The sequence below is a fragment of the Pseudophryne corroboree genome, chromosome 4 (assembly GCF_028390025.1).
Source record: "Pseudophryne corroboree isolate aPseCor3 chromosome 4, aPseCor3.hap2, whole genome shotgun sequence".
NCBI classification, from domain to species: Eukaryota; Metazoa; Chordata; class Amphibia; order Anura; family Myobatrachidae; genus Pseudophryne; species Pseudophryne corroboree.
In genome coordinates, this window is record NC_086447.1 from 421,955,314 (window position 1) to 421,977,561 (window position 22,248).

General features: G+C 39.3%; 1 protein-coding gene across 1 annotated transcript in view; it reads right to left on the minus strand.

Annotated features, from left to right (window-relative positions):
- The window catches only part of IMPG1 (interphotoreceptor matrix proteoglycan 1), a 511,490-nt gene that overhangs the window by 54,705 nt on the left and 434,537 nt on the right, over positions 1 to 22,248 (minus strand). Inside the window, exons 12-14 of the mRNA XM_063916848.1 lie at positions 18,347 to 19,263; positions 12,436 to 12,655; positions 4,064 to 4,274 (exon numbers count right to left, since the gene is read on the minus strand). Coding sequence (XP_063772918.1) covers positions 4,064 to 4,274; positions 12,436 to 12,655; positions 18,347 to 19,263 — 1,348 coding nt within the window. The remainder of the gene's footprint in view (positions 1 to 4,063; positions 4,275 to 12,435; positions 12,656 to 18,346; positions 19,264 to 22,248) is intronic.

Consider the following 22,248-nt stretch of genomic DNA (forward strand, 5'->3'; position numbering starts at 1 on the left):
AGGGAGGTTAGGGGGTAGGCAGCGGAGAGGGTTAGGGTTAGGCACCCACAAGGGAGGGTTAGGGTTAGAGTAGGGGGCAGGGGAGGGTTAGGGTACTTTTGGAGGGGCTGTCAGGATTCTTATGGCTGGGATGCTGCTATCAGGATTATGCCCGCCGGCATTTCGTCCATTGGGATATCTTACTGAACCCCTTTATGAAAGTGCTGATTGCAGTAAGTTAACAGGAATGTATAGTTGTCAGTGATGATGGTGCATTGCCACCTTTCCTTGTATCTAATATTGCTGCAGATCCCTTACATGCCCACAAGTGGTGAAAAATGAAACATTGTGATCCTCTACAATGAGACATACTGGTGCAGTGTAACAAATGTATTCTGGGGGTGATTTAGACCTGATCGCCGGGCTGCTAACTTTGCTGTCCTGCGTTCAGATAGTCGCCGCCCCCAGGGGGAGTGTAAATTCGCCTGCAATTGTACGATCCCATGTGTACGCTGAGCTACAAAAGTCCACCATGTGCAGTCTCTGCGCAGACCAGTACTTACTCCTACAGTGTAATGAGAAGAGGCTGATCGGGGCCGGAGCTGACGTCAGACACCATCTTTGAAAACGCATGGGAACGCCTGCATTTTCTGGACACTCCCTGTAAACGCTCAGTTGCCACCCACAAACGGCCTCTTCCTGTCAATCACCTTGCGTATGCCGGTGCGATAGGAACTTTCGCACCATCCTGTCGCTGACCGGCGGTGCCTGTTGTTGTTGTCTGCCGTGCATGCACATTGCAGTGCATACGCAGTTATGGCCTGATCGCCCTCTGTGCGAAAACGCACAGCAGCGATCAGGTCTGAATCCAGTGTCGGACTGGGGCATGTAGGGCCAACCGGGGGAATGCAGGGGTAGGGGCCCATGTTAGGGGTGTGGCCAGTCTGCAGGTGTGGTGTGGCCTGCCACCTCATTGGTTTGACTAACCATTAGAGAGTGCAACGTCTGGGCCCCTTTATAAATATATACAGATAAAATCAGCTGCTGCATGCATGATAATGTACCAGATTAATAACAGCAATGCACTGTAGAAAATACACCATAGTCCAGTATAAGGTAACATATGTATAATGTATAATTCATGTGCACAGTCTGGAACCTGATCCTTAGAACAGTAAGTGGGGCCCCAGGCAGTGGGTGGTTTCCCCTGTACCCCTGTGGGCCAGTCCAAGCCGGTCTGAATCACCCCTTCTGTCACAAAGCATAAAGCACAAAACTACAGTATGTGGTTAATCAGCACAAATGCTGTTTAAATGGTTGTACTACTTTCTAGAGAAAAGTAGTAATTAGTGTGACAAGAAGAAAGCAAAATAACATTGGGAGAATGGAATGCTTAAATCAGAGTTTAGTAAACTGCTACTAATGCCGTGAAAGTTTTAAGGATGGTGGTCATTCCGAGTTGATCGCAGCCAGCAACTTTTTGCTGCTGCTGCGATCAATAGTCCATGCCTATGGGGGAGTGTATTTTAGCATAGCAGGGCTGCGATCGCTTGTGCAGACATGCTACGCTAAAAAAATTTAAAGCAAAAGAAGACTAGGGCTGGACATACTTACCCTGTGCGATGGATCCAGCGATGATGTGCCCGGCTTTGACGTCACACCTCCGCCCTCCGTTGTCCTGGACACGCTTGCGTTTTACTCACCACTCCCCGAAAACACTCTCCAACGGCCCGGATCCGCCTATCCACGCCTCCTTCCTGTCAATCTTCTTAGCGGTCGCCGCTGCAACCGCTTCCGTCGGTAGCCGTGGCGCAACCCGGTGACCCCTGTCGCCGGGCAATGTCGCGCACGCGCACTGCGCCTGCCGCACATGCGCATTCCGTATCCGTTCGCACCGCAGCAAAAAAACGCTGCATGCGAACGGGTCGGAATGACCCCCGATATCCATGCATGTGCACATAGTATAATCAAATTGACTGAGGTACTAATCAAGTCACCTGTGCTCAAGCATGGATATTCTTAAAACCTTGACTATAATGGTGGAGTTTGGGAAAATCTGGCTTAAATGTAAGAATTTATGCTATAATGTTGCATGATTTATTTAAATGTTTAGTTGGTGGAGACTACCCTTAGTGGATCATTCCTGGATGCACAGTATTTTAATATGAAATGAAAAAGTGTTATAAAGTATATCCTCTGGTGCCAAATATCAGACAGTTGCCTTTTTGTACTATAGTTAAGCACATTTTCACAGGAAAGGCCATTTATATGAGCATAAATACTAATATTATAGAAACATTGAAATGTACAATTATGACACATGTAATATAGAGTCCACTATTTACCCTGCTGACTTGTTTAATTTAATTAAAGCTGCAATTTCTGTCACAAGTGGGGTGTGCTACTGCAGAGTCTCCAACAAAATGGTTCCGCCAGGGATGCTTCATTATATTACCAAGATGGCCACTGAGAGCATATTGTGTATGAAATGAAAGAGGACAGCTGTCCACCTCTTAGCACCTGCGACCTGTGATGTTACCCCACTTCATCCGCTGTTCCAGAGCTCTGCACTAATACCCTAAGAGAGGATAGTCACCGACTGGTGCACTGTCTGCACCCCTGCCTCTGCTACAGGCTCTGCTCTATTGTTGAACTAATATCTGTAATAGTGAGTACGGCTGTACATTCACTTCTACAAATACAGTAACCTACAAAGCCTGGTTAAGTTACTTGTCTTCTCACTGCCTACATATTTTAATTGATGGTGATTATGTTACTCTGCCTACCCTCACGACTGCATGCATACTACCAACAATTACCTGTAGAATACACATTTACATTTTCCTACCTGGGATAGCAAAGCAGTTGCAAAGAGACTTTTCCCAACAAATGAACACTGAAAATGAATCTACAGTGTAACAACATTTTGTTCCTGCAATGCCACAGACGTTTAGTATCTTCATACGTGAACTTTACTACTAGTAGTGGTTATTTTCATGAGGACCTATTCATGAAAGGTGTTTGCACCAGTACACGTGCAGAATAATTGGTTTCCACCTCTTTTTCCTCAGATTCAAGTTTCGGGGCATTTAATATCTTCCATAATGCATTAGACACGGATGTCTCACATAGTAACTACATTACAGAACCAACATTGCAAGTCAATTCCCATACATTAGTATGGGGACATAAGAGTATGACTGCAAGAACTAATGCCATCTTCGTATTGTGGTAGCCCATTGCCTCCCCCCCCCCCCCCCCCCTTTCCCCATTCCTATAAGAACAGATCTAGACTGCAACAAGAATCTATTTGGATCGGTCCTTCTCCTCTGGCACTCGCAGTGTGCAAGTGTGGGATAAGGTCTAATTACCTGTACAGTATACAATTTATGCTGACAGTCTAAATCATCTCAAACCTAAACACGTACACAAATGGAATTATATCCAACAGCACATAATGCCTGAGGAAAAGTTTGATTGGGGGGAAAAAGCAGATACTCTTGTCAATCTCTCTAGATTAAGAGAAGAGTGTGCATGTGGTGTAGGTTTCTTTATAGGGATTATTCATTCCTTTGTTTGCAGGAGTCACCCTCTGTCCACCATACTCTAGCAATTGACCAATAATCACACAGCACTCTTATCAAAAGCAGATTTACAGTATCCAATAAGAAAGAAAGTAGCAAAGACAATTACTATAGTAACAGGCTAAAGCTTCAATGGGTTTTCAGCCTAGGGGCCCGTCCTTTCCTGTCAAAGTTCCATATACATAGGAGACTTTCATCATTGGTTGCTATGTGCAGCCATTACAGAATTTTGCTATAGGTTCCACAAAGTCTTTTTACATCCCTGAGTAGAAGTAATAGTTGATTATATAAACAATATCATAGAAAGCTTTTTAAATCTGCATTCCATTTACTCTACAGACATTTATATTTTAGTGCATCTGAGATATTCTGCAGGAATGAAAATTTTCACGGCTTCAAAGGATAGATTACAGCATAATCAATCATATTTATACAGAAGCACATATCATACAATATCCAGTAGCAGTATGAAAAAGGTAAAGCCATTAGACGATTATTACCTGCAAACTGCTCCTTTACCAGCTATGATTTCACATTTTTCACCTTCAGAACAATGATTGGGTTCCTGATCGCAGATACTGCGGCAGGGCAGTCCATCAATACTGATGAAGCCAGGCTTACAAACACAGGCTGCCTCTTTTGTCCATGAGTTTACTAAACATTCTGAAAATTCATCACATGCCATAAACTTACAAGAGTTGGTCTGGTCAGCTGCAACGACACAATAGACATATTACAGGCATTCACTGGAGCAAAAGGTTATGTTATTAAATCAATGAATTCCATCATTTAACATCTTACACCATTTATTCAGAGACACAATGCAAAGTTTTAATTTGTACATTACATGTAGGCAACATACAAATATGCATACAGTTTTCTTCACTGAATTAACATCCAAAATATGTGAATGGTAGAGCGCAACGGCATATGCATATTAATATTGTTAATAATACTAATGATGGCTATAACCACTGGGATACTCAAGGCCCATGGCATGAATGTTTTTTTGCGGCATACCGTGTTACCATATGGTGGAATTGTGTTCTTGTATTGGCTACCTTCAGTCTATTTTCCTGCATGGTTGCCCAAAAATCCATTTGTTTTTGCATGATGGAAAAAGGGCATGATTTAAATGTTGCTGAGGTCTTGAAAGACATCTTTCATCATCATCATCACCACATTTTTTATTTGAAAGGTGCTACAAAACTCCACATCAGACAGTTAGCCAGAATTACAAATCATAGAAAATACAAATCACACGTTAAAAACTGAGTAAGTACATACAAGGTTCAGAAAGGAGGTGCATCTTACTGGCTGTTTGTAAACAGAGCAGGATTAACAATAGGGCAGCCGGCAGTGCCGGCTCCAGACCTACTAGCACCCTGAGCGAAAAATTTAGAGGCGCCCCCCTACCCCTCTAATGCGCGCGCAGAAGGCGCGTACGCTCATGGGAAAGTGGGCATGCCTTTGCAACTTTATATTATCAAACTCTATTTATTTGCACACCCCCTCTACACACACAATTAGCAGCCTTACACATAATGCCCACAGTAGTATCCCTTACATATGTCCCCAGTATAGTGTCAGATACACAAAATGTTCCAGTAACATGCTACACTTACGCCCCAACAGTGCAGTGCCAGATGCACATATTCCCCCTGCAGTGCAATGCCAGATACACATTATATGCCCCCAGCAGTGCCATACCAGATACACATTATATGCCCCCACAGTGCTGCCAGATACACTAATGCCCCCACAGTGCTGCTAGATACACATTATATGCCCCCAGCAGTGCTGTCAGATACACATTATATGCCCCCAGCAGTGCTGACAGATACACAAATGCCCCCACAGTGCTGCAAGATACACAAATGCCCCCACAGTGCTGCCAGATACACATTATATGCCCCCAGCAGTGCTGCCAGATACACATTATATGCCCCCAGCAGTGCTGACAGATACACAAATGCCCCCACAGTGCTGCAAGATACACAAATTCCCCCACAATGCTGCTAGATACACATTATATGCCCCCAGCAGTGCTGCCAGATACACATTATATGCCCCCAGCAGTGCTGACAGATACACAAATGCCCACACAGTGCTGCAAGATACACAAATGCCCTCACTGTGCTGCCAGATACACAAATACCCCCACAGTGCTTCAAGATGCACAAATGCCCCCACAGTGCTGCACTGCCAGATATACAAATGCCCCCACAGTGCTGCGCTGCCAGATACAAAAATGCCCCCACAGTGCTGCGCTGCCAGATACAGAAATGCCCCCACAGTGCTGCACTACCAGATACACAGTTCAGTGCCAGTGCCAAATAACTGGATCCCAGTGCAGCGGGGATGGGCGGTGCGCAGTGTGCTGAGGTTTGGGAGCTTCGCTCCCGGCACCTCAGCTACATGCAGGCAGAGAGCTACGGCAGGGAAACCCATCCCACCCTCAACCCCGGGCTCACTCGCCATGATCTTGATGTCTGGTCCGCGGCGTGGCTCTCCCCCATTCCCAGGCACCAGTCATCTCAAATATGGTGCCGGTCTGGGAGCCAATCAAAGCTCGCGGCCTGGCAGCTAATCAGGAGCCGCCACTGCTGGTCCGCAAGCTCAGATTGGCTGACGGCCGGCACCATATTAGAAATGGGCAGCCGCCCTTAAATAGCCGGTGCCCTGTTCGGCCGCTACAGTCTAACGTGTCTGGAGCCGGTCCTGGCAGTGGGGCAGCTACCCCAGGAGTCCTACACATAGCTACCACCAGCGTTGGGAACAATGTGGTATATGTAAACAGGGTTTTTTGTGTGGCATAATGTGACAGGGGCCACTACAGTGTGTTTAACTGTTTTGTGGTTCTGGAAGTATTTACACAGCTTACTTTTTAATAAAATTGACAGTATACCTTATTGACAATTTTATTGGAAGGACCCCCACCAATTAGTTGACCTGGAAGTTGCTTTACTTCCTGCGACTGACATAGACAATCAGACAGGTCAGAACCTGGGTCATCTGTACCCACCCCACTCCCTCTCTGTGCCACTGTATACGTACAGAATAAAACTACATGTAACCTTATTTTGTCTTTCATATATACGCTGTTACAGGAAGAGAGATTTGTATTAATCATTCATAGTGTGAGTGTCTTGCAATACTTTACTTGTGCTGCTTAGAGTATATTGTAGATTCCATTAGACCAATAACCAGGGTAGGAAATTAGCAATATGCAAGTAAAAATGGCAACGTTGTCTGCCAAATTGGCTGATATACAGTAGGACAGATGCCCTCATTCAGTATTGATCACACAAGCGATCCCCTGCGCAGTTTCCCTACACAAGCTGAGGCTTACTCAGCTGGCCATTTGCTGGGAACATCATGACCATTGGTCACGATGTTGATCCTATATTGCGACACTGGTCACAGAACTGGGATCACAAATGCTGCAAGGAGGTGTTTAACACCTACAGCATTTGCATTTGTAGTGATTGCATTTGCAAAGCTGCCTGCTTGCAGCTTTGCAAGTACGATCACTGCTGAATGAGGGCCAGAGTCACAAATATAAGCTTCCTTATAGACAATTCAAATGCATTGTGTGGGCTGAACTGATAGGCATGCAGCCACTGTTTTTGCGTCTTCCATTTTTTGGATAGTGTCACTCTAAGGACTTGTATTATTGCTATTTTGGTCCTTTACTTGATTTGTGCTCTTGGGGGCAAGGGGGATTTAACTTTTCCCAAGTGGCTGACACTAGGTGGAGCCCGACTGAGAAATTTAATTGTTGTTCTATTCAGGCGCGCATTTCTGCTTGCAGCCTCCTGAGGTGGCAAGCAGAAAAGTGTGAAAACTCCATTGTTTTAGTGCCCCAACGTCTATTTGGGTGTCCTAACCAAGCGTTTAAATGGGTTTAGCCACTGTACGCAGCTAAACCTGGTCTAATTGGGTGCAACAAGTGCAATAATGAATGGGTGCCTGGAACAATTGAATTGCTCCATTGTGCATCTATTAATTATCGTGACTGTTAAAACAATAGAATCACCCCCCTTGAACCTTGTTCTTTTGGATTGATTATCTGTGTATAATTTTTGCTTTAATGATTTCTACTGGTTGTGGATACTGTGCTTCATCTCACAAATTATAATAATATAACATGACTTTTTGGCTATCTTTTGCACAAGAGTTATTCATATCAGATTTTGCTACAGGTTGCAATTAATAATAAAAAAAATTGCCTGAAAGATTCATAAATACTTTAAGATCAAAATGATGGAGTGGGAAACAATGTAGAGGTTTAAATCCTCTGATTCAAATTGCAGGTATTAACAATAACAATTTATTGTGAGTGTCTTTGTAACCCATAAGGCAGGTTACCTAGCTACGGCCTATGTATTTGCACTGCTGTCATAATTGTTTAATCAAAGTGGATCAGTCAGTGAAAAGGCAAAACTTTGACAACTGTCTGAGGCAGTGGGCATGACATTATTAAAGTATTCAATTGTTATCCATTTATTTGCACTACTGTTAAAGCCTTCACTGTATGATAATCAATCTGGACAGTTAATTTAATGGGAGGAGTTCTGTGCATATAAATCTGTGTTCCTGTTAGAGGTGGAGTTATTGAGTGATACTGTTGGCTCCCTTTTGTACTTATGGCATACATTAAATCAATGTGAAATGTGTACATGTGATGTTAGTTATTGGTTGGTAAATTTGATACATTTAAATCCATTTGTTGCACTATTTTAATGTAAGAGGTCTGCATTCTACAGCACATTAAAATGTATTCAGATTTAATGGCATTTGGTCAAGCAAACTAGGAGATTTTAAATCATGATTACCTCCAGATAGCAATTACATATTATACAATTTTTGGAACAATTCTGTGTTCACCCAGCAAAGGACTTTGAGCCTCTACTTAACAATGATTCTTAATAATAATTCAAACCACTACATACTGTATATATGTGACCTCCACCCAGTGTATTACATAGAATGAATCAAATCTAAAATTACATTAAATTGAACCTTAAGGTTACAGATTTGTATGCCCAGTAAGATTGCATTATTCAATTTAAACATGCCTTAATAACAACTCTCTCCAGCTTTTTGATTTTAAGATCTTATTAATAATGATCTTCTATATAATGAATTATACTGTTTGTCATTGATCATTGTATGGTATATGGCATAGCAAATACCAAGACACTAATATTGGCACTGGGTTGCCCTCACCAAATTGTTATAACACATTGTCTTCTCTTTACATGTTTTCTTTAACAGTTTTAATATTTTGCATATAATACTTTGTATGCCATATTTTTTACATTTAAAATTGTAATCTGTATTAATAAAGGTATATTTTCTTATAACAGTTTACAATCCTCAGTTCCTATGATTGCTTGCTACCAATGTGCAAGCCTACATTTATTTTACTTTTTTGCTACCAATGTGCAGTTTTTAGTTACTGTGATTCTACTAGCATGCAGTTCTCATCTTCCCAGGCTCCTTGCTACCAGTGTGCAATACTCAATACCTGTAACTCTCTGCAGTCAATGTACACTCCACAGCAACGGTGACTCTCCTACCAGTGTGAAAAACCTAGCATAGTAGCGGCTCTTCTACCAGTGTGCAATACTCAGAAAATGTGGCACTCTGTTTACATCTGTTACTACCTGCTACTAGTGTATAACCCTCACCACCTATGACTCTCAAGAATTAGCATGCCATGCTTAGCTTCTGTGATCTTTCATATTTGCTACTAGTGCAGTCCTATGCCCTAGGACTCTTGTACAAGTGCAATCATCAGCACCTATGACGCTGTGCTTACAGTGTGCAATTCTTGAAAGAATATTTGAAGGAATAATTTGTGTCCTTTCTCAGATTTCCAGTTTGTGATTCACAACTAAAACGTAATATTTCGTTTTATTTTCTTTTTAACTTTTTCTATTCAGTCTATTTTATAGTAATATAAAATTACTTTTAAAATAATTGCACATTTAAAAATTTCAGGGTAAACGTAAATATAAAAAATAAGCCCTATATAGACTGACACAGACACAGACATGGTATCAATTTGTAGTCCATTGAAAATATACTGTTATTCATTTTATTTAAAAAAGGAATATCACCAAAGATCTAGAATGTAAGTATGGGAATATTAAACTAATTTTGAAAGACTTTTCCGATATTCCCTACAATTATATCAGAGCTTTAAGAAATCACCATGGATTAATTATTTCACAGACTCTTGAGATTTTAAGAATTTCCCTGGTGTGAAGAAATATTGATCCAGCTTTAGCTTATGCTTGGTACCTGAAATTATTTAGTTTCATAAGTGCAGAAATGATTTAGTGAATTTGTCAGATATTTCAGAAACAAGTTTTCTGTATAGATTAGTTTAGAATAACACAAATGCCCTGGGATGTACACAATCTTCCATTAGGACTGTATTTGCCAGAATTTTAAACAAGTAAATTCACATTGTATGGGTATTGTGTGCTTTGTGTAAAGGTGCACAGCTAATTTTCATTTCACAAAAACACATTTTTGAAAATTGGGTGAGATGAAGTGTGATTCACTGATTTCAGCCAATGATTCAATCCAATGGTATAAATTGCCAATTTGATACAATTTGCAAATTTGGCAGTAGAATTGAGGCAAATCTGTGAGAATAGAATTTCTCAGGTTCACATACTGTATCTGTATTTAGGGCCTACTTCAGACCTGATCGCTAATAAGCGATTTTTATACTGCTGCGATCAGATAGTCGCCTCCTACAAGGAGAGGGTATTTTAGCTGTGCAAGTGTGCGATCGCATGTGTAGCAGAGCTGTACAAACAGATTTTGTGCAGTCTCTGCACAGCCCAGGACTTACTCATCCGCTGCAATCACATCAGCCTGTCCAGGACCGGAATTGACGTCAGGAACCCTCCCTGCTAATGCATGGACACGCCTGCGTTTTTCCAGACACTCCCTGAAAACGGTCAGTTGACACCCACAAACGCCTTCTTCCTGTCAATCTCCTTGCGATCGCCCGTGCGAACAGATCCGTTGCACAAACCCATCGCTGAGCGGCGATCCACTTTGTATCCATGTGACGCACCTGCGCATTGTGGTGCATATTCATGTGCAGTTTGTGCCTGATTGCCCGCTGTGTGAAAACGCACAGCAGCGATCAGGTCTGAATTACCCCCTTAGTTAGGGATTATGTGTATGCCTGAATAAAGTAGAAAGGCCATGAGAAGAGACTTTAAGGATTGAGTATAAAGGGTAATCATACCACTGTTTATAATAGTGTTAGAGAGGAGTAAAGAGAGCTGAGCTTTGTGATATATCTGATGAGCTACACTGAGTTAGATTACCCAGCAGGAATCTGTGATTGATGATATTGCTATCCCTAAGAGACAAATGTGGGTCTGTGACACTTTGTGAGCTCAGAAATATAGGGTCTATACTATATTTATGAGTTACTAAATACTGTTTTCTGTGTATAATATTATAGTGTGACTACGTGGGTATTAACATTCATGATTGGAGATAGCTTTGCACAATAGTGTCAGAAAAAGTTTTGTTATTACAGTAAGTGCTATTTTGGGTTTTGGAAACAAAAAAGCTTTTTTATTCCTAAATTTTACTAAGCATATTTGCTATTGTGTGTGTGTGTGTTGACAGGAGAATATGGCTATCATTTGGCAGTGTATTGGTATAATTGTAGCTGGGCAGTTTAGTGCCCTGAGTGAGAGAGATCGCTAATGCTCCCCTTTCCCACATCCTGATGAGACCACATAATAGTGGATGCTGTCGCAAAGTAACATTGAGCTGCCAGAAGGAGTTTAGAAAACAAACATAGCAGTGAGTGCATCTAATGCTTTCTAGTTCACCCTCCAACCCCCTCTGAAGATCTCACACAATCTCCTTATTGCAGTTTCTTATTGATATTTGAGTAATGAGCCACCTCAGAGACGGAGCACTTTCAGATGAGCCTTCAGCCATACATGCAGATTGATTGGTTATTGAATAAAGCTATTTGAAACCAATTCTAGTCAAATACAGTACAGCCACACTGAGCTGCAGAAGGGTTAGGGTTCGTGTTAGGGGTTACAGTTAGATGTGGACATTATGAACATGTCTACATTATGTTAATATTGACATATTATGAGTCAACACCTTACATGTCAACATGATGAAAATGTAGACATGTGCTTTGATGATATACAGTACATGTTGACATTACATAGGCCAATGTGGCCGTGGATAAAATGAATGTACCCCTTATAATACATACTGTAGCTAATTATCATGGAAAGCATGACATTTATATTAGAACAACCACACGGTGATCCCATTCTCCTGGTATTCATTTTTTAACAGAAAACTTAAAAAGATGCATTGATTTCCGGCTGTTCATGTTCGTGACTATTAATTTAAGCTTGTTAAGCCAAGTCCAATTTATTACAATTACTGTATCTCTTAATATATCTTAATATAAAATAAAAAAAATCATGCATAAAGCCAGCTCAACCGTACAGTTTGTTCCATTTCAAATTTAGAATATAGCTTGTATATTATATATAATATTATTAAAAAAGTCCCAAATTCTCAAAGAAATAATAATGCAAATGAAGTATTGAGTTAAAATCTAAACTACTGTACAAGTGATAATATATACAAAGAAACCTAAAAAGTCACAAAAATATCTAAACTGGTATTACTGTAAAGTAAGATATCCTAAATAGGTATTTCCTAGACTGCATGTCATTTGAGCAAAGAACCTTATAATACTAAAATCCATATAGATAAAAGATGCTTACATATGTATAACAATTGATAGGAAGACAGTCAAAATTAAATGAGTGTGAATATGTATTCTTACCTGGCTCAATGTCTAGTGAATAGCTGTCAATCTCTAAATTGAGGATCTGTGCTGCAGCATTGCAAAAATCTTCCAAAATACAGTGGACAGCCTCCGTGACGTTATATGGCAAAGATTTAGCAAATTTCAGTTTACTGTTCACAATCACACTCCCTTTCCTGAAGTTGAGAATTTCAAGGTGCCTAAATCCCGTGAGATTGGATTGAAGATAAGGGAGCAGCTGTAAGAAAAATAGTTTACTGTAGTTATTTGAACAGTTTATTCTGTTTCTAGCATATTTAAATTTTTTAAAGGTCCAATTTTTTTATTAAAATTGATTGTACTGTATTTATGGTACACATCTTTTCTCTCTGTCTGACAAATGGTAATTACACATAATACAGTAATTAGCCCTGTAATGATTAATATTTGAGGTAGTTGCCTGTTCAAGTCTAAGGGCTTGCAACTGGATTGCAAAAATGTCTACACACTGCATTCCAAATGAAGCAGTAAGAAAATATTTGCTGAAACAAAGTTCCCTTTAGACTTGACCTAGTGGCAAAGTATGAATTAATAAAACAATGATGATCTGCTGATTGCCTGGATATTCCTGGTTAGTTCATAGAATTATTACTGTACATGTTTTTTAAGCATCTCTTTTTAAACATGTAATGATAAATGTATAAAATAAAAGTACAAAAAGCAATGAATAAAATTTTAGAGGATCTTAAACATATCACTCACAGTAAAATGGCGCACCAAACAGCAGTGTTTATCATCATTATATAAAGGTTGTCACATGGTCCACAGATGAGACACATAAATTTGTCAGGATTATGCTGTCTGACCACATGGCGTGGCATTTCTCACTATGAAGCCCATCCAAGGGCCTGAGATAACTCCTGCGCAATTAACTACTGTACCTCCCGCAGGAAATTATAATGTATCCATTTGTCCTGTTTGATAGGTGGCATAGAAAGGAGGAGTTGGTTAAGTGGGCTCTGCCAGTCTAACCAGAAATGTAGTTATTACCTGACAGAATTAGGGGCTAATTCTCAGTCGCACGCATCCACGTCCTCTCTTCCGTATGGCCGCAGCAGACCATTTACTTGCTTATGGTAAGGCTAAAATCTGCCGGTGTGTGCCATAGATCTGTGCGCCTGCATGAGGAAGCTTGTCCTGCTCACTGTGTCTATGTCCACAAGCATCATCATTAGTATGGCCTTGCACCCACCCAAAATATCCATCTGAAACAGGCGTTCAATTTTTGTCTGCATGCAATGAAAAAGCAAGGAAGCCAACTTACACATCCAGCACACTCCTATGATACGCCCACAAGAAGGAAGAATTCGAGGCAGTCACATAGTCACCAGCCAATTACTGCCAAGAAACACAATGGTCTGTTGACCGGTGCATTAGACTTCTCTGTCTGGATTAGACCTGATCTGACACATGCACAGTCACAAATTTCTTACTTTGGTTTATGCACAAACTCTACATTTCCACTTGCATTCAACTCAGGGGTCTATTTACTAAGACTTGGACAGAGATAAATTGGATGGAGATAAAATACCAACCAATCAGCTCCTGACATTTTTCAAACCCAGCCTGTGACATGGCAGTTAGGAGCCGATTGGCTGGGAGTTTATCTCCGTCGACTTTATCTCCATCCAAGACTTAGTAAATAGACCCCTTAGTCCCTTACTGTTCTATTTGGAAAATGTCACAGGAAAAGCTCTCATCATCTCATACTGTAGTTCTCACTAGCATCTAAATAAGTCAGTGCCCCCCTAGCAGTTGTATGTATAAGGTAACAACACACAATAAGATGCCATTCCAATTCAGGGTTACCGAAAAATGGAAGATGGAGAGCCTTATATGCATTCTAGGTTGGCATCAGAGCAACAACTTTTCCCTCACCTCCTGTGGTATCTTGCATTCATGTTGGTGGAGGAATGATTACAAGTCAAGTGCCACCAATCACAAATATACCTCAAAATAGCTGCATACTGTAATTGTAATACAAGACATTAGAAAAATGACTCCACCATTATGCTTAGTCTTCTGTAATATATGCATTGAGTACCTATAAATAAACTTTTCCCATTCTATAAGAATCTTCTAAGAGGGATGTTAATACATTTCTCATTTAACTCCACTAAGGACTAAAAGAAACATAGAATTTGACGTCCGATAAGAACCACTTGGTCCATCTAGTCTGCTCATGTATGCGCACACTAGGGTTCATTAATTTTTGTTGGGAGCCAATTAACCTACCAGTATATGTTTGTAGTGTTGGGATCACATTACTGGGATGGGATCTTAGGTATTTGTATTCCCAGATAGGTAATTGCTTTTGGGCCTCCTGCAAAGGGATACTCCTGCTCCAAGAGAAATGGTAAGTAGCAATCTAAATTGATAGTATAATACTCTATAATGGTGCCAAGCACTAATATTTTATCTAGGATGGTAGAAAGGAAGGTGGATGGAGCAGTAAGCTAAATACAGTAATTAGTTTTTTAAGCATTTTTAAATTAACACTGTATTATTATTATTATTATTATTATCATCATCAACTTTTACAATATGAACTATTAACCAATAATCATCATTGTAACCATAAACATGCTTAATCAAATATGATGGGAAACTACAATTCTTGTGTTAGTTTAAACTATTATGAAGACGTGTCACATGCCGTTTAAAAAGACTGTACTATATTAATTTTCATTGAAAATATATTTGAATAAATTTGACTTATTTTGTTTTTATTTTTTTGCTTGTTTAATTTTCTGCACCTGCTGTTGATATTGTGGTCATCACATTTATATTAAACGTTCATCATCTTGTTATAATCAACAATCTCATCCACACTTCTGTATTATCAGATTGTGTGAAGTCTGTGTGAATTCTATGCAGTGTTAATATTCACAGTTGGTTTCATCCAGCATGCATGGAAGAGGCATTGATGGATGCAAATTTACTAAATGTGAAACTACATATTTTATCTGATCATCCTTTATTTATCCATAAAGTCAAGAAGTGATTGATGCCTGGGAATACATTTTAGGAAAGATTATATTGTGCTTCAGATATATTCACAACATTTTCCAAACTTGGGCTGATAACAAGGCAAACTTTGCTCACATTGTTTGTAATATTAATAGTAAATACAAAACTAAAAATCTCAGCCACTTTCTGAGACCTAGTGGTAAGATATTGGGGTCTGAATGTTTCTCAAAATCTGTGAATTTGGAAACTGAGTTACAAAAATTCTTTCTTACTGTCCATTTCCCTTCATCGTAATCAAACCATAAAGGATAATCCTAAAACAAATGTGCTATTATCATGTCTAAACCAAAAATGTTAAAGTGCTGCTTCTTTATGTATTTGAATATTTTAATGCTGCAAATATAGTCAACAGAATTCTAATTAAAATGAAAATAATAAATGTTTTGTTGAGCCTTATACAGTAATAAATGGCAAAGGATTGCCCCATTCTTTGGCAAAAGTCTACAAGTCAGATGAGCTGATAAGTAATATTGAATGTTATTGCAGAAAAATAAAGAGTATGATAAATGGTTTATTGCATCCTAATTGTATTCAAAAGAAGTAGAAGTCTGGGTAAACTTCTAGATTATGTCATATACAGTATATTGGAGATAACTGGTGTCACAATGGTTCTATGTACCCCTAAAAAGCAGGACTAGATCCATAATGGGGCAGATAGAGCTACAGCTCCAGGGCTCCAAATAAAAATAGTTCCTACAGATGTGGCCATGCTCATCTTTGCTGCAACACGGCTTGCTGCATGGCATGCCTGGCTGCAACTATTCGCAGCCAGCAATCGCTCCATTAATTCCTGATGGTATTAATAGATTAATCACAGACCGGTGTGCCATGAGCATGCTGCATCACAGCAAAATGAGCATAGCTACATCAGTATCATCATGGCAGGATAAAGATGATCATCTGCCTAGCTGGCTATAAATCACAAGTATTAAAACTGTATTTCAAGTTCTTTTGCAAAATTCTGCAATTTTTCTATTTAACTGTATTCAGGGAAACATAGATGCTGATAGTGTAGGGGGTGTACACACCCACGTTGCTCTGACCACACCCCCACAGCACTGGTCACAGCACCTTCCCTTCTCAGTATAAACTCTTATACTTTTCAGACCTAGGCCCATGTGGCCCTTAAACTAGACCTGCTAAAAAGGTATTTTCCCAATGTAATTGTTGGAACAATATGATTATAGGAGACATAGTTCATAGCCTTTCAAACAGTGGCATAGCCAGCTTTTGACATAAGTGGGAGTGAACATGGAAAAATAGGCTCTCCAGACCCATGTGTTTCTCATGTTCCCCCTTTAAGGCCCATCGGCCATCCCATATGCCTCTCATTTGTATGTCCTGTTTTGTACCCCCCCATCCGTATTCTAATATTTTGCCCACCATCTGTATATCCTGGATATCTTGGCTAATTTTGGGATCATTTCCCCATACAGAAATCATGGATGCTGGTGGGCTTTTTTGCATGAACACCTTGCTTCAGGTTCTTCCATTAGAAAGGTCTGGGCTTTCCATTTTCACTTCAACCATTTTTCTAAACTGACTTGGATTTTTTGAGTCACTATTTTGCTGCAGGACTTGTCTTCTACTGAGCAATGGATAACATGACTTATGAACCTTGAATTTAGCCAGTACAATAAATGTCTGCTGAACCCTTTACATTACTATGTGCATCTTTGTGATCTCCTATAATATATGTGCCTTGGAATGACTTTTGTTGGACCACCACTCTAGTGGATTGGTAAAGGCCAAAGTGTTAAAAAGCTGTTTTGTAACCTTTTCGAGCTGGATGATCAAAAACACTTTTTGGAGATCCTTATAAATCACCTTGTTGTGGCTAGGCATGGGTACACAAACCTATGTGGTGAAGAACAGACTTTGGTACTTAAGTCTCTAGTTTATGTATTTTAAATAGGACATGGCCAACTAAACACATCTAACTGTCACCCCATTGATTGAAACTTTTGACTCCTTATCTCTTTAAAAGAAGTGATAATTCTAGTGGTTCACTTAATTTTTCTTACGAAGACATTTATTTCTGAATAATTTTTATGAAACATTGCAGAATAATTTCCTTTTGTGTGTTATTTGATTTATTGTATTGTCTTCGTCTATTATTATGACTTAGATGAAGAAAAGAACACAATTCAGGTCACATTTATGTAGAAAATGCTAAAAGATTCTAGCACTACTATATACCTATCTGTATATATCTATCTATAACTTTATATACAATATTTATATATATATGTATATGCAGAATAATCTACTACAGCAGTGCACATTTTATATGATACAGTATTCTCTAATATATGTACATTAAAGTTCAAATACATTCTAACAAAAACAGTACTAAAGCATAGTGTAGTATATCTTAAATGTACAAACTACAATCACATTTCAAAAACATAAAAAAATAATAATAAAACATTATTATTTATGAAGCATTGTGTAACATTTTTAAAATAAATGTAGCTACACAAATTTAGCCACGTCCACTCTTGTAAACCTAATCAGAGCATGTACATGTTTTCTTTTTAATAATATCCTGTTTAACAAAAGACCAGTGCTGATATTATTTAATAACAATTCACATTAATAGCTATTTTAGTCAAGGGCAAGTATTATGATTACTTTTAGGTCAGATATTATAATTACATTGCATTTTGTATTTAATTTTTAATCTTTCTACATTAACACACCTTTTACTTATCTTCTCCCAGCAAGCATTCTATAAAGAAAAGACCTAAAATAACCTTAGCTTTCTTTGTGGTAATAAATAAATAAGTTGTATCCTAAATATATCCTAGTTCTATCATGTACATAGATTTACTCATATCAGTAATAAATATTTACCTACCAGGTGCAGGAATTGCTGTTCAAGTGCTTTGTATTCTGGGGAACTTTTATTGAATAGGTCATCAGAAAATGGCATGTTAGTCACCCGTAGGCTAAAGAACACAACAAGCTCTTTTCCTGTATCAGCAGAAGGTGTAGTGCTAGATGTAGAATTTTCTAATGAAGAGAATGCTGCAGTATTGTTTGATAGAGTGCCTGGATTTGCTGTAGAATCTGCGATTTCTACCCATCCTGATGTACTCACTACACCCAAATTGCCCATTTCTCTATCACTGTCAGCCATTTGACTTTGTGACGCACTTGTCTCAGTGAACCTTGATTCCAGGAGCAAAGCTGCTGTTGTGGCGTCACCCAAAGCTGTTGTTGTGGCTGTAGTTTCATCTAACTTTTTATTTACTTCTGGAGTAGTTTCTTCAAGTGAAATTAGTTTTGGAGTACTTTCTTCACTTGTTATACCTGCTGTTGGAGTAGAGTCTTCTGGTGCTCCTGTTACTGCCAGAGTTGTTTCTTCAACCATGCCTATTTGTACTGGAGTAGTTTTTACAAGTACTTCTTCTGTTTCAAGAATGCCAACTTCTATTGAATAAGTTTCATCAAGTACTCCTATTACAGGGGTCGTTCTTTCAATCATGTGCACTACTACTGGAGTAGTTTCTTCATCTACTTGTGCTTCTCTTGGAGTTACCTCTTCCAGTTGATTTGATATTACTTTAGTACTAGAGGTAGATGATATTGTTTCTCCATATCTAAAGGGATGCTCAGAAGGTGATACCGCCAATATGTTTGATTCAAATTCTTGAGTTGTGGAAGATAATGATATACTTTGATCTACGTAGGCAGGCAATGTCTTAATGGTACTGATAAAAACTGGTTCTGCAGTTGAAGAGTCATCTTTTGGAAAAGCAACATTAATGTCACCTGTAATAAAAAAAAACACAAATGTGCTAAGTATATTTATTGAATACTTTTTTTTTTTACATTTTCATTTTATTTTGGTTTGTAAATCTGCATATAAACTTTCCTATCCAATTACAGTCCACACATATCCTTACCTATTTTCTCTTTCTTCACTTTCACATCCTTCTGACCCCAGACCAACATTGCTGTGTGACCATATCATAAAGCCCACCACAAGCCTTTCCAATCTGTTGGACTTTTATGCAATAGATAACACCTATCCTTGTGTATTAATGCCTATTTCCCTATAGATTGTAAGCTTGCGAACAGGGCCTTCCTACCTCTATGTCTTTCTCTTATTGGGGGTCATTCTGAGTTGATCGCTCGCTAGCAGTTTTTAGCAGCCGTGCTAAAGCATTGTCGCCCCCCACTGGGGAGTGTATTTTCACTTTGCAGAAGTGCGATTGCTTGTGCAGCAGAGCGCCTGCAAAATCTTTTTGTGCAAAACAAGACCAGCCCTGTAGTTACTCTTCGAGTGCGTTGATTCTAATGACGGAAGGACGGCTTTTGACGTCACACACCCGCCCAGCGAATGCCCAGCCACGCCTGCGTTTTTCAGCCACACCTGCTTTTTTCCAAACACTCCATGAAAACGGTTAGTTGCCACCCAGAAACGCCCACTTCATGTCAATCTTCCTGCGTTCAGCCGTGCGACAGGAATGTTCGTTGGACTCTGTGCAAACCCACAATGCTCATTATACCTGTACGACACGCGTGCGCATTGCAGTGCATATGCATGCGCAGAAATGCAGATTTTTAGCCTGATTGCTGTGCTGCGAACAACGGCAGCTAGCGATCAACTCAGAATGACACCCATTACCCAGTTTGGTTCTATTACTGTTGTTCCAATTGTAAAGCGCAACGGAATTTGCTGTGCTATACAGTATATAAGAAACTTTTAATAAATAAATAAACGACCAATGAATTAGAGTAGATTATTCTTTATTCTGCTTACTACCAAAATGGTTAATGTAAGCAATCTACCCACACACTCATTTGGTGTGAAGGGACTTTTAAACAAGAATACAGAGGCACTTTTTAGGAATGGTTACTTCTAGTAGTGATAGGGTCAGGAACTCTGTTTTGCCCCCTCTAACCCACTTCTTCTGGATTCTTCTAAAACTATAATCAGGCCTGACTGGTTAGCACATTTCTGACGGCACTTGAGTTTGGTTCATGTCTGGAGTATGGAATTGGTAACGTCTAAAGAAGCAAGGCTAGCGCTGGTGTATCTCATTTCCTAATTTAGCATTATTGCATCTGTTTTTAACATAATTTAGTCAATTATCAAAGATGGAGCAGTGTATCCAAGTTATATAATGTGTCATTGCAAAGTTTTGTTCTTAGCATCACCACTCAGTACAGCTTCTCTGTACACTGCAGGGTTTAACTCACTTTGCATCCCCAGATTGTGCATATTGTAATATATCTCTGTTTAATACACTCCTCTCGGGTGTATTGAGCAATGAACAATGATGCATCACAGTGTAAATAACTTTTGACAAAAGCAAGGAATATGATGTGTGTTGGCATAAAAATCTCAAAATATATTTAGTCTTTGTCATCTATATTTCAGAATTATTTATTATACTATTGTTTACAATTCTGGCATGCAAGTTAAATTTAATACCTCTATAACAAAAATATATCTTGCTGCAAAATACTTTATATCTCTAAATTTGCATACTATTTAAGGCTTTTATACTGAAACATTATTACCATGTTTCGGAAAACATCACACTGTACAGGATATGTATGTTTTAAAACTGTTTTTATATTGAATTAGAAAAGTAATCCTATTATTAAATTAAATATATCGCATATCAAAATGACAAGACATCTTAGAAAAAGACTTCACCTGACAGTCTCCCACTTCCTATTTTTGCTGCTAGTGTCCAACCCTGATTTCCGAGATGGTGAAGCCTGTGGCGTGCTATGGTCTTAGCATCTCCAGGGGGTATACGTTCAGTTTTACCAATTTCTGGATCATGGTCCTCGAGTAATATTTCCACATAAATTTCCCTTCATTTTCCTATTTTCAAATTCACAGTTATGCCACCCAGTTAGTGATTGTCACCTGCTTAATTGCCCTGCCCGCTAGATGGGGCCATACATCATAGAATACTGGGACCTCATCCTACCACCTTTATGTATGTGCATTCTCGGCATTGATTGAATCTTACTAGCCTGACCACTGGGACAGTTAAACAGCAAAATACCTTTTCAGAAGTGGACTTGCAGACCATTACTGGGTCCTGTAGAAAGCTGAATCAACAATTGTTTCCTCCACATACGCAGAGATACTGCCAGAGTTGTATCTTTAAATTGTTGCGTTGGGCCAATTACTATACTCTCCGACATTGAGATGCCTGATGGGAGCTTTATTAGACTCTAATTGTTTCAAGTGTTCTCAACCTGTCCCAAAGTATATTAAATTTTGGACTACTGTCGAGACTTACATTACAATGGATCTGTGTATAGCTATTACTGTTAATATGGTCTGGGCAGTGTGGGTGCTCCGCAACTCTTCAATCCCACACCTCAGATTAGTATTTATTTTGTCTTGTTATTCTTGCTAAAAGACGATCCCATTCCAGTGGATAAAGAGCCTATCTCAATATCCTTGATGACTGTTAACATTTTTATATCAAATGGATTGGATTGATTGTTCATCGTATGTTAAAACTAGGGCTGAAAAATTCTTTGTTATTTTGCTCCTCTACTTCACCCCTTTTCCATCACATGCTGTATTCGGGAATTTACCAGACAAGCGGTAAAGCTAACTTCCTGGTACCACTTAGAAATCTTAGCCGGGAGGTCTCCATCTTTCTAATATTTCAGAAAGTCATTGGAGCTACAGATGTGTCCTTATACATCTAGCCACAATACATAATGCAGCATGAGATGCCTGGCATGGGGAGTCTACAGGTTCCATGCAACTCTAAT